We start from the raw sequence: 12801 nt of genomic DNA on the forward strand, positions 1-12801 counted from the left end.
GTCCACACTCAGTTTGCTCCCCCTAAAATTCCCAGTGCTAGAGTTATACAGAACTGGAAAGGAGAGGCCCATGTAAGCAATACTAGACGGGCACCAGGCCAAATACTCACATCACTGATGTTGAAGGCATTGACCTTGGCTTGAATAAACTGCGGTATATCAGGGTCCATAGTGTACTTGTGCTTCCGTTTCTCTCCCTCCACCTTGTAGTTAAACTAAAAACAAAGGAGGCAGCGTGCAAATTGTATTAGCTAACATAATGTAAGTTTCATCTAGCACACGTTCCTTTAAAAAGGAAGACTATCATTTGTGTTTTTCCATTTATAAGGCAATTAGCTACATTATCACACAGAGGGAGTGTTGGCAGACGTATTCATTGCTCATTCCACCCATATTTATTGGACAGCAGTCTGATCAATAGGCAATATGGTAGGTTCTGTGTTTAAAGTGGTTAAAAAGAAAAAGGCAGAACTGTCCTCTTGGAGTTTATAGTCCAATAGAGGAAACAGAGAATAGCGCATAAACTGTAAGATAGAGCTAGAATTCGTGATGTGTTGTAAATAAAATAACTTTAGGAAAGAAATGAACAGGGTCAGGGTGGGGGGTCAGCAAAGGCTCTCTAAAAAGGTAACATTTACACCCAAACTTGAAGAAAAGGGAAGGGTCCGGGCAGAAGAAGAGCATTCAGGGTCCTGGGTCTAGAAGAGGCATGGCCAGCTTGAGGGACTGAAGGTCACTGGGCTGGAATGTGCTGAGCGGGTTCCCAGGAGGATTAGATAGGAGGGGGGCAGGGCCACAGAGCTGAGGGCCTTTTCAACCAAGTTAACAGTTTAGATTTTACTTTGAGTTCAAGGAGAAGTTACTAAGGGGTTTTAAGTATAAGAAGGACATGATTTGATTCATGTCTTAAGACAGTCTTTTTGGTTTTAATGTGACCCCAGGCAGGAAGTCCAGGTAATGGATTATTACAGTTGTCCACGTGAGATATGGAGGCCAGAACTAGGGTTGGTGGCAGCTGAAAGACAGAGAAGTGCTCCAACAGGATGGCTGAGAGATTTGGGAGGCTAACTCAGTAGATGCGTTGGATGAGGGGGTTCACACGGAGAGGTGTTAATGGTGACTGCCAGGTTTCAGGCTTGAGTAACTAGGTAGATGTTGATGGCATTTATTGGGATGAGGAAGACTTAATATAGTGAGTTTAGGGTTTTCCTAGCTAACTGGAAAAACACAGGGAGAAGTGACACCTCGGTCAGTACAAAAGAAATCAGAACAATCTACACCATTTAGTACCACTAGAAAAGAATTAATCTTGAAACATCTGGGGTAATGTGGGACTGGTCTGAGAAATAAAATCCAGAAAACCCTCAAATCTGAACCAAAGAATGCATTCCCCACCTTCAAATATCTGGGGCTAAAGACGCAAAAAGTCCTCTCTTCTTTGTTTTTTACTTACCACACTCTTTCCAGGGGAGGTATCTTAGAACTCTGAAATTATCAAATGAGGTGAAGCACTGAGCATTGTAATTAGCCTCTGACTAAGAAAAAGGGTCCAGATAGACCTGGGCTCAGAAAAAAGACTCTGGATGACTCCGAAAGCAAACTGCTTAACTCTTCCCCAGAGGCGTCTCTCTCTCTCAGAATATCGCCCTATTGATTTTGCAAGGGGATTAGGACATTAGCCTTCCCCTCATCTGGCTAGGTAGAACTCTTGCAACTCAGAGCAATAAATATCTTGGTTTGCAATTCAGACAAGGTCAGAGATTATAATAGAAATAATTTTATTTCATATGTATAGTGTAGGGGTCTGCTTATAAATAACACAGACTCTCTACATTTGGAAAACAAAGCAAACTTGGAACATCGTCCTTCTCTCCTCCCTGTTCTTCTTAAGTCCCAAGTTGCTTCAAAAGTAAAACCTTTTGAATATACCTCTGAAAGCAGATGATTTGCTAACATAGATGCACACTCATGAATTGAATTAAGAAGGATTGTAGAGTAACTGGTCATGGGGTTATTCATGGACAAAACTGTTTGAAGGAAAACCACTTACGTCACTTAGCTGCTTTGTGTTGTGCTGAGCCAAAACCATGCCCACGGAATCAGGCACACTTGTGAACTTGATGGTATCTGGGTGCTGTCGGTACTTTCTCTCATTTAATGCATCACCTGCTTTCTTGGCCTTCTCAACCTCCAGAGAACCAAAAGGGATCCATCCAACGCCCTTGAAGAAGTTGTTGTACTCATCTTTATATACATTCTGTAAAAGAGTAATCTCAGATGAGGAGATATCCTAGTGCATACTCAAGAGCTGTTTCTGGAATCTGTAATTCTATCCAGGGGGGAATGAAGAGCAACCTGTCAGCATGCTTGTGTCTATACTGGAGCTTTTGGTTATCTCTGCCACACAGCTTCTTACCCAGAATTTGGTCATAAGAAAAAGCAGTTCTGTTGTTAGAGTGCATTAACATTCCAGGAGAGAATGTAGGCCACATATTTCCACGGGTACTGCTAAAAAAAAAAGTGTCTCTTTTGACAATAAATTGGGCTTTCCTTTTGATTTCACTGAAATCTCCACAACTTTTGAATTTCACCCACACCGTCCACCTGGGCTCCTCCATCTCAGATGGAGAGAGACATTCTCATTGAGCAACAATAAAGGAACACAATGTTTCCCCTTTACCAAGGATGATTCTTACAAAAACCTGGCTCCTGCAGCAGGAAATGCTCTGAATATTAAACACCCTCCCCCATGCAGCTCTCCATGAGTCATGCTGCAATCACAAAGCCCTCCTGGTTCATTTTAGATGACTCATTACATAGATTTACATGCATGAGAGTGTGACCTTGAGTTCAAAAATAGAAGAAAAAAAAAAAAAGAACTTTCCTGAATTCAGAAAGAATAGAGAATGCTCCTATTTTGCATTATACATATTGCCGTTGAAGCAGGCCCACCAGGAGCAAACATTTCTTTTTGTTGAGAACCAGGGTGGCTTATGTACTTAGTAGAACATGGCTTTATCTTTGATCCATAAGTTAATAAAGATAATATCAATGATTGCGATAGGAGCACAGAAAGCTAGTAAAACACAGCGTGTCTACCATGCCTTTGTTACTCTTTCAATGATGACTGTATATTTTAAAGTGCATTTTTCAAATACCTTATTGTATTGTGAAGTCTACTAAAATAGGAAGAAATGATCACCTGTTCAGTACCAGCATCTCTAGGTCTATAATGTTATACATACTCACATCACTCTGAATTTGATTCATATTCCTGGTATGCTCAAGACTCAGGGCATCAGGTAGGTATGTGTAGTGATGTATCGGCTGCTTGTAGTTGATGTTGGTGGCAACATCCTGGGCCATCTTTGCAGCTGTAATGCTAACCATGTCCCCAGGGGTATGGTAGCTGGTTTTGGTGTTTTCATAGTTCTTCTTGTATTCACGATCAGACTGTAACTTTGCCATATTCATATAGTGGACGAGCTTAGGATCATCCTGGACGCTTCTAAAACCCACATGCTTTCCCTTTGCCTTCTCGTAAGCTTCCTTGTATTTATACTGTGGAGGCAGAATTTGGTTAGCAAAGTCCTAAGCATTGGGAACATTAGGTGGAGCGATTATATTCACACACAAAGGCATTCAGAATATTGTGACTTTCTGGAAGACTGTACAAGAAATACAGTCCACACCCCACGTCCCCCAACCCCAGGAAGTTTAGACTGAAAGCATGTATTTCCAACACTGCTGGGTTATAAATGGGTATCATGATAAATTCAGGAGCAGTTTCTTTTCTTTGCTATGAATGCTATAGATGATTTGCATGTGGAACTTTATATAGAGCCAACTCTATTAAGTTTTCACACTTAATATAAACATAACATATTCCAAAATATAAGACTACATTCCAAATATATCTCTTGGTTTCCCAGGGATGTGAATTTTCCTAATCCAACATGTTAGTTCACATCACAGAATACTAGAAATACTTCTGTTTTCAATTCTGATTGGCCCAGGATATGTACACAACAGATGCAGAAGAAACTCTAAAGAACTGTACATGCAAGACGTTTATACTCAGATCTCTTTGGGGTGGGGTATGGAAAATATTACTATGTTTGTTGTCTCAGTTGACCTAATATGGTTTAAAAAAAAAAAAAAAAAAAAACCTCTTCGTTGGCAGGTAGCTAGGCTTTCACCCAACCCCATTTCTCAGCAGCTACTCTCCAAGCTCACTGCTGAAGCAGCTGCAGATGAATTAAGGAACTATATAATAAGGGCAGGAACCATCGAGACCTTTCCTCATCAGTAAAAGCCTGACTGCAAAAGCTCTGCGGTCCAAGGTCTCTCACCGCTGAGATCGGCAATGGGGTGTAGACTGAGCTATACAGTAGGTAACAGATCAAAACCTCAATTTTTACGTAAGAGAATTCAAATCCAGCCAAACTCTGAAGACACTCTGCTCCTGCCATTTAAGCACCAATTTATAAACAAGAGTTTAGCAGGCAAAAGAATTATCAAGTAATTTCTAGGCATGTTAGAAAAAGTTCTGTGTAAGGGCTAAAAATAAAAATGATAATGTCATATTTTAGACTGCCACTTTCTCCTTAAACCAGAAATGTATTTCAGAGTGATGTGCAAAGCTTTGAGGAACACATTTTCAGTACCATCCCTACATGGAAGGCTGTAGAATTCTTACACCCTATCTTCCACATGGTCTGTACACGTGGTTTCTTTCTTTTCTTGTCTCAGACAAAGAGTGTAGCCTCTGGAATAGTGTGTGACAGTGAAATCTATGGGGTGTGCGTGCTTTTGGAAAATTTTGTTTTTCAATGATAAGAAGAAGTATAAGTGTACACTTTTTCTATTACACATGAAATAAATCAAAATTATATTCTAGAAAAGTGGGCTTTTTCCCATTTGGTTTATAAAATCTGTACATTTTATTTAACATTTTTTCAATCTTCTTAATACAGTTATAATGCAGGCAGTCATCTGAATTTAACGTGTTAGCGTCAGGTGGGGTATTCTCCCTGAAAATAAATGTGGGCTGTCAGGGAAATGGGTCAGGGAAGGTAATTTGGGCTATGAATCAGGAGAGAAAGCCACTGTCAGATTTATGACAGCTCTACCAAGTGGGGTCAACTGACAAGAATCACAAAACATTGAAAAAGTGACAGGTTTTCAAAACAATATTTTGTGGAGAATTTAAATGTCATTAATTCAACATACTGTTTTCAATGTGGCATCATTTTAACAAGCACCCGTTTGATTACTTTGTGAAAAAGACAATCACCCAGATTTCACCTAAAATTTTTACTCACGTCACTGGCAATGTTTCTTGATGCTTTGGCTGCAGTGATGGGTATAGCGTCACCCAGCACATTGTTGCCCTTGGCTATTAAATCATGCCAGTCCTGTTTATAACAGACCTGCGATGGAAAAGGAAAAAGGATGTCAGCATGCTGTGGGGTAATCAGCTACACTGATTCCTCAACAGCTGGGATTGTTTTGTTCTTTTCCAGATAGAAGCTAGAAGAATCTCCTATAGCACACAGTTTTAAGAAGTCACATTAATGGTAAATCAACTATACTTCAATTTAAAAAAAAGAAGTCACATTAGCAAAACATCATACATAAAATTGTATAGCATAAAATTATTAGACTCTGTACTAACCATTCACCAAAGTCTGGTTTGGGCATATATTGAAGAGGGAAATTGAGAAACTGGAGTGGATCCAGAGGAGAATAATAAAGGTTCTGGAAACCACAGTATGTGAGAACCAACTGGAGAAAATGAAGTTCAATCTTATGAAAGGAAGGTCCAGGAAAGACCTGGTGGTTAGCTTTAGAAATTTTAGGGTTGTTGTTAAAAAAAAAAAAGGGGGGGGAGATTTCATTTATCCTTATTTTTCTGGAGGATAAAAACTTCCTCCATGTGCAGAACTAGGAAAACTAGAGGAATATGTGTTGAGCTTGACACAAAGAAGAATGCTATACCCTTTAGAGTTGTCCTATACTTGAAAAGGCTGACTCAAGAGGTACAGAACCATCATCATGGGATATGCTCTAATGGGGGCTATGGAGAAAATTGACCTAAGTTGTCAAAGCCCTGTCATACACTAAAATTCTATTATTTTATCATCAGGTCTGGATTTCACACCCCATCAAAAACCCTACTTACATCACTTATATTGTAAGCATTGCACTTGGCCTGGAGAAATTGAGGAACATCAGGACCCATCGTATATTTATGTTTCACATCTTCTCCTTTAGCTTTGTATAAGATCTGCAACACATAGTCACAAAAATAAAATGCATTATGGATGGTACAAAAAGGAAAATACATTAATTACACGCTTAAAGAAGTTATTCCTAGCATAATCCCCCACAATTTCTATTACTTAAAATTATCAAAGCCATCTTCCTATTTTAAGAAACTCAAGAATCTCATTATCTTAAGGAAGACCCAAAAACTCTGTATTAAAATAGAGAGAAAAAAATCCTAAGAAAATAGAAATCTTTGCTTGCCAGAGATGAATAAAAAATGAGTTCAAATGTGAAACCCTAACATGGATAACAGAATTCACTAAAGCCAGAAAAGGTCATTTTTGCTAGTGGAGTTAATAGTTCTTAAAGTCTTGGTTGTTTTTTTTTTTTTGGTTTTTTATTCTTAGAGAGAAAGAGGTAGTTAGAATGAGTCTTTCAATTCCCCTAAAAACTTTCCAATTATAATTGTATCAGTAAAAGCACATAATAATTTCCTCATAATATAAAGGAGCTTATATGTAAATCCAGCCTACGCAAAAGGTTTACCACTTCATATTTACCCTATTTTGCCATTTTAAAGATGTCTGAAAGACACCAAAGTGCATGGGGTAGAAATCATACTGTATCCTCCTCTTGGTAATGAAAAAGAAAGAAATTGCTCAGTTTCTAAAACTAAAACAGAATCGGAATCCCAAGTAGATTTTTAATCTCTTGATTGTCATTTATCATATATACCTCCATTTCCCAGGCATGTCTGTGTGGAATACCATATGTAAACTGGTGTGCATGTATCACAAGTAAAATCTGAAATGGCTTATATCTAAATGAATCTCCAAATACTAAATAATTTCTTCTAGGAATCCAAGAGCTATCTTCACTTCCTCACTGCCTTTAGAAACCACATCTAAGCATTCAGAGAATCTCGTTAATTTTACCTTCTAAACATCTCCTTTCCCACTGCTATTGCCTGAGTTAGGTCCAAATAAGGCTTCTGTTGAATTTCTGTAGCAGCTTTCTAATTCATCTCCTTGCCTTCAATCTCTCCCCTTTCCAATATATTCTCTGCATTTTTTGCCAATTATCTTTTAAAACACAGACCTGATAATGCAACTCCATGGATTAAAAATCTTCAGTACTTCCTGTTACCTACCCCATAATGTCCAGAGTATAAATTAACATTCAAGACCCTCAATAATCAGGTCTTGAAGGATTACAATCCTGAATCCTTCATCCTTCACTGTCCTTCCATTCATTACTTCTTGACTGTCATTATGTTTTTCCTTTTGCCTGTAATGCAGCCTTCCCTTATTTACCAGGGAAGCTCTGGCAGGCAGTTACCCTCTCCTCTTATACTTACTTAGCACATGCCTCTCCTGTAGCATTCGTCTCTCCATATGATGATGCTGTTTCTATCCATGTCTTTGTCTTATACTCTTGTCCTGTATCCCATTCATCCTCGTCTGTTTCATCTTTATACCATCAGCACATAATATAGTGCCTGGCACATGGAAGGTGTTCAAAAACATTCATTCAATGAATTAATGAATGAATGTTTTTGGTGTCCCTTTAGCTCTTTCATACACCAAATTTTCCTTGAGAGCTGTCTTTAGCCAGAGCGTATACATTGCTCATGGACAGGCAGGCAAACAATATACTAATCTCCTCGAAGACATAAGTAAAGAAAAGTCTCTATAATAATTGTGTATGATGAATTCTGAGGAGAGAAATCATCTACTCATGTGTATTATTTCCCTGTACTAATATTTTATATATGAAAAGCAAATATGAGCAACTTAATATAGAATTGAATATGATGCATTTGCCACAATAAGGTGTATGGGATTTAAGCTTAAGTTTTGTTTGTGTGTGTGTTGTTCTAGGGTAGAACTTTTTGCACTTTCTCAAATACTTTATCCAATAACACAGTATTTATAGGCAGTTAAAAAGGAAGACATTTTCAAAAGGAAGGTAAAAAGCAAGATAGAAAAAAAAAAAGAAAATGTTAGTGCCCAAACTAAAAATAATTGTAATTATTATTTTTAAATGAAATAAAATAATAATTTTAAAAGGAAAAGATATTAGGCTCAGAGAATAAAAATGATGAGCTGATCTTTTGAAGCCTCCCTCCATCCTTTTGCACCCTCTGTTTTGTTGTACTCACATCACTGACTTGCTGTGTGTTCTGTTTTGCCTGGACCATAACTGGGGAGTCCACGATGCTGGTAAATTTGAGGGTGTCTGGATGTTGCCTGTACTTCTTTTCGTTCAGGGCATCACCTGCCTTTTTAACTTTTTCTGCCTCCAGACTGCCAATAGGTATCCAGCCTATGCCTTTCATCCAGGTGTTGTAGTCTTCCTTATAGACGTTCTACAGCAAAGAGAGAAGAGAGAAGTGAGTGCCCCAAGCAGTGGGTTCTCTCACGCAGGCTCCCTCCTTAGAGGGGGACTGTCTTGTGGAGTAAATGTCACTTACATTGCTCTGTATGTGCATCATGTTTTTTGACAATTCCAGGTCCATGGCATCAGGCAGGTAGGTGTAGTGATGAAGCAAATGCTTATAGTTGGCATTGCTGGCAACATCCTGAGCTTTCTTAGCTGCCACAACGTTGAACATATCATGGGGTGTGCTGTATTTGGTCTTTGTCTTCTCATAGTCTTTTTTATACTCCCGGTCCGATTGTATCTTGGCCACATTCACATAATGAACCAGTTTAGGATCATCTTGGAGACTTCGGAAGCCAACCATTTTCCCTTTGGCTTTTTCATAATCTTTTTTGTAGTGAACCTGTTGGAAACAAAGGTGGGCATATTCTTTAATGTAGTTATGAAGGTTTTACTGAACAATGAGACCATGATTTGAGCAATTGAGCTTCCCAGAAATTATTTCAATAACCAAACAATTTGATATTTGCTTGTATATATTTGAAATGTAGCCTATTAAAATTAAAATGTTATTTAGAGCCCATTTGGTTGTCTGTGGTTGCTTCTGCCACCCAAGGGAGGTTGGGGTGGGGATGTTACTATAATTTATATCAGTGACACAGTAAAATAAGTTCTGTTCCACTTGGACAGTGATAGAGACAAATGAAAAGATAAATATTTCACAAACTCTACCAATTATACTGTGCTTCTAAAGCCAAATAGCTGGCTATTTTATTAGTAGAACTATACTAGTAGTAGTAATAGTACAATTTTAATGAGTCTTTGGATATTCAAAGGGAGACCCAGAACCAGTAGTGTGTAACACTAATTGGTTCTGAATAATAAAGTGGGGAGAATTAAGCGTCCTTGAGGAGACTTGGGAAGAACCCCAGGAAACGGAGAAGCAGAGATGTGAGGGAAGGTTTGTGTGTATGCTGGGGTGTGGTGGCTGGAGGAGATCTCCCACAGAGAAAGGGGATCAGTGAGAAATTCTGGAGCAGGGCTGTTAGGACACGGACATTCATTATTCAGTCTTAATGTATTTACATTGCTGCAGTGACAACTCCATTTCAAACAATCATTAAAGTTGTGCTTGGGATTTGGAGGGAAACCAAAAAGAAGGGGCTGAGTTCCATCTCTGGATCATGCAGAGCAGAAAGAGAATAAATCTAGGGGAGGAGAGCCCAGGTGAGCCAGAGCAAAACCATCATGTGCAAACCAGGAGCCAGAGGTGATGGGAAAAGCAAAAACCTCAGAGAATGCAGCAAGCATGGGGAGGGAATCCCACTTCCTGCAGGACAGCAGGAGGGGGCTTGAGTCCATTTTATTTAAATCTCAAAGAGCAAAGTGACTTCAGTTCATATCTGAGTTGAAGTAAGATAGGAAAAGAAACAAAAGTCTTAACTTTAATGCAACCTAATGACTGACTCTTAGGGGCTCTGACACTTGAAGCCTATTCATCAGTCTGTACAAGCAATGAAGTGAAAAGAGAGGTAAGGCAAAGAGGGAATTCATAGAAATTTAGCAAGTTTTGAGATAAAGGTTTACCATCAGGAGGTTATTATGATGTCAATAGCAGGTAACTTCTTTATTTCTATAAGAGAAATAACGTGAATTTCTGCAGAAATATAGATGAGAATTTTAAATTAGGGGGCTTGATTAGAACAGATTGGTTAAGGTTATACAAATCCTTACCCCCAAGAAAATTCAGATCTGTTTAGGGAACTTTCTTCTCTAAATAGTTTCAGCCTGGCTTGCTTCCAGTCAGGGACAGCAGACATGGGGACTTGGATAAGAAGCCCATCTGCCCCCATTTTCTGGTTACACACAGGTGACCACCAGCTGGACTTACGTCACTCGCTGCCTGCCTGGCAGCTTTGGCAGCTTTGATGGGGATCGCATCGTTTCTCAGGTCGTATCCCTTCTTGCTCAGATCTTTCAAGTCTGCTTTGTACATATTCTGAAAGAAAAATGTCATTTGAAGATAACTCAGACCACGTGTAGAAAAGGCTTAACCCTCAGTGAGCAGCTGAGCCCACATGCACACCTCACTGATATTGTAGGCGTTGACTTTAGCCTGAATGAACTGGGGCACGTCTGCCGGCAGACTGTACTTGTGAATAAATTCCTCCCCTTTGACTTTGTAGGCAATCTGGAAGAGAAAAAAACACATAAACAAACAAATAAAGTAGGGGAAAGTGTTTAACGGCACAGGAGAATAATTTTGGAGCAGATCACATTGCACAGAGGAGTTTTTTTAATGAAAGACACTCTCTGTGCCTTCCCCACATTCCCCTGAAAATATTTGTAGGCATTTAAGATCTCCTATGCAATTGCACAGGGTCTGATCTTAGTGCCTGTTTAGCCTTGGCAAAAGTCTCTTGGTATGTGTTAAGAACCTCCAGACTAAGGTAGGGGGACCTAGCTAAGAGCCCAGGAAAGTGACCCAAAGACAAAGTTAACCTGCAGACACTTTCCTGAGCATAGGAAAAGTTAATAGGGTGGGATTTATCAACTATCTATATTATATTTTGTGGGCAGTGGGTGACTAAAGGGACTTAGGGGTAGTTTTTACTAAGCATGATTTTTGTCTTCCTCTGACTTTAAATATAACCCCTTCATATGATGTAGTGTCTATAATCATTTTCCTGATCTTTCCTAGAAATAGGCTTGTGTTTCTGGTTATCAAGAGAAGCCCTTCTTACCTTTTCCTCGAGAGCAATGTCCAATCACTGAAATATATATAATCCTCTAAAGATATGAATTAGGTGTGCTTTTTAAATGAAAACCTGGGGAATTATACAGTTGCTCATATAACTGAGTCTCTTTAGATTGCCTAATAAGTACAGGTGATCATTACATTTAGAATACAAATGTATTTGTATTAGTTAACATTTAAATACAGAGAGAATTAACACTTACATCACTCCTCTGGGCCTGGTTGATCTTAGACTGTACTATAATTGGAGCATCCTCAATCGAAGTAAACTTGAGAGTATCTGGATGTTGGCGATATTTTTTCTGTTTGACAAATTAAAAAGAGAAAGATAATAATACTTTCACCAAAGGCTAATAAATCAAAATACTTTAAATTTATTTTGGAGGGACAAGAAATTTTCCTGACTTTAAAATGTAAAAATATTTGATTCTTTGCTGGCTTGGGGGAAAAAATGAATACAATACAAAAACCAACATTTAAAGAAATTGTTTTAATTTTGGATTGTTTGGGGCAGTACAGACAAATATAACTTTCAGGAACGACTTTACTCTCTTAATTTCTTGCTTATGATGTGAAAGAAGGTACTGTGAAAGCTCAGCAGAATCCCGAAACATTACAAAGTTTTCTAAAGGATTAACAGAAAAGCATGCAAGAACATTTGGAGTATCTTTGCATGACACTAAACAAGCTCCCAGGAATGTCATTTTCCTTGTCACTCCATCAGCAACTGAAGCTCTCCAGTTGAGGGAGGAGGAATTGAGGAACTAGGGCAATTGCTATGGATTATTAATAAGAAAAGAAGGACTTTTGCTTTGCAAGCCTTAATGAGGTTAGTACATAAGTTATCACTAAAGTGCTGAGGAGACATAGGAGAGGGCCCATGGGGAAGATGTCTCAATTGGGAGCTGGCAACATCTAGCTACCCTTATTCCTATATTCTTCTCCTAGTTCTCTTCATTTTTGCATACTATACCTCCCACTTTTGTGTATATAGTAGCATCCCTCTTTCAACTTCAGACTTCTGAAAACCACTAACCCAGAATTTTTTCTGAAAGATCTCTTGAGTAGATAAAGTGGTTTTCACCAAAAACAAACAGAAGTACAAAACAATAAGAACAACAAAAACTTGGGTGTGGAAGACAACCCTCACTTAGCACTTCTGACCGTTCTTTATGTGGTCTAACTTCCTGAATGACGGATTCACCTGACAGCAGGGGGAATGTTCAACTGCTGTCACAGAAGTGACTGCTTTAAGAGCCCCAAGATCACCTTTGTTTCTTCTTAGACTGAATAACAACATATCTACTACTTCAAAGTCATCAAGAATATAGCATAAGGTATAATAATACTTCAAAGAAAATTTCTATAATAGTCATTGTATGCATAATTCA

General features: G+C 38.7%; 1 protein-coding gene across 23 annotated transcripts in view; it reads right to left on the reverse strand.

The window, feature by feature from the left end:
- Positions 1-12801, reverse strand: part of NEB (nebulin) — a 215554-nt gene that overhangs the window by 161364 nt on the left and 41389 nt on the right. For all 23 annotated transcript variants that reach the window (XM_057551795.1, XM_057551792.1, XM_057551794.1 and 20 more), the window contains exons 22-31: positions 11614-11712; positions 10739-10843; positions 10544-10651; positions 8744-9055; positions 8432-8638; positions 6185-6289; positions 5325-5432; positions 3250-3561; positions 2051-2257; positions 111-215 (exon numbers count right to left, since the gene is read on the reverse strand). In XM_057551795.1, coding sequence (XP_057407778.1) covers positions 111-215; positions 2051-2257; positions 3250-3561; positions 5325-5432; positions 6185-6289; positions 8432-8638; positions 8744-9055; positions 10544-10651; positions 10739-10843; positions 11614-11712 — 1668 coding nt within the window. The remainder of the gene's footprint in view (positions 1-110; positions 216-2050; positions 2258-3249; positions 3562-5324; positions 5433-6184; positions 6290-8431; positions 8639-8743; positions 9056-10543; positions 10652-10738; positions 10844-11613; positions 11713-12801) is intronic.

This window comes from Balaenoptera acutorostrata, chromosome 8 (genome assembly GCF_949987535.1).
Source record: "Balaenoptera acutorostrata chromosome 8, mBalAcu1.1, whole genome shotgun sequence".
Classification (NCBI taxonomy): domain Eukaryota; kingdom Metazoa; phylum Chordata; class Mammalia; order Artiodactyla; family Balaenopteridae; genus Balaenoptera; species Balaenoptera acutorostrata.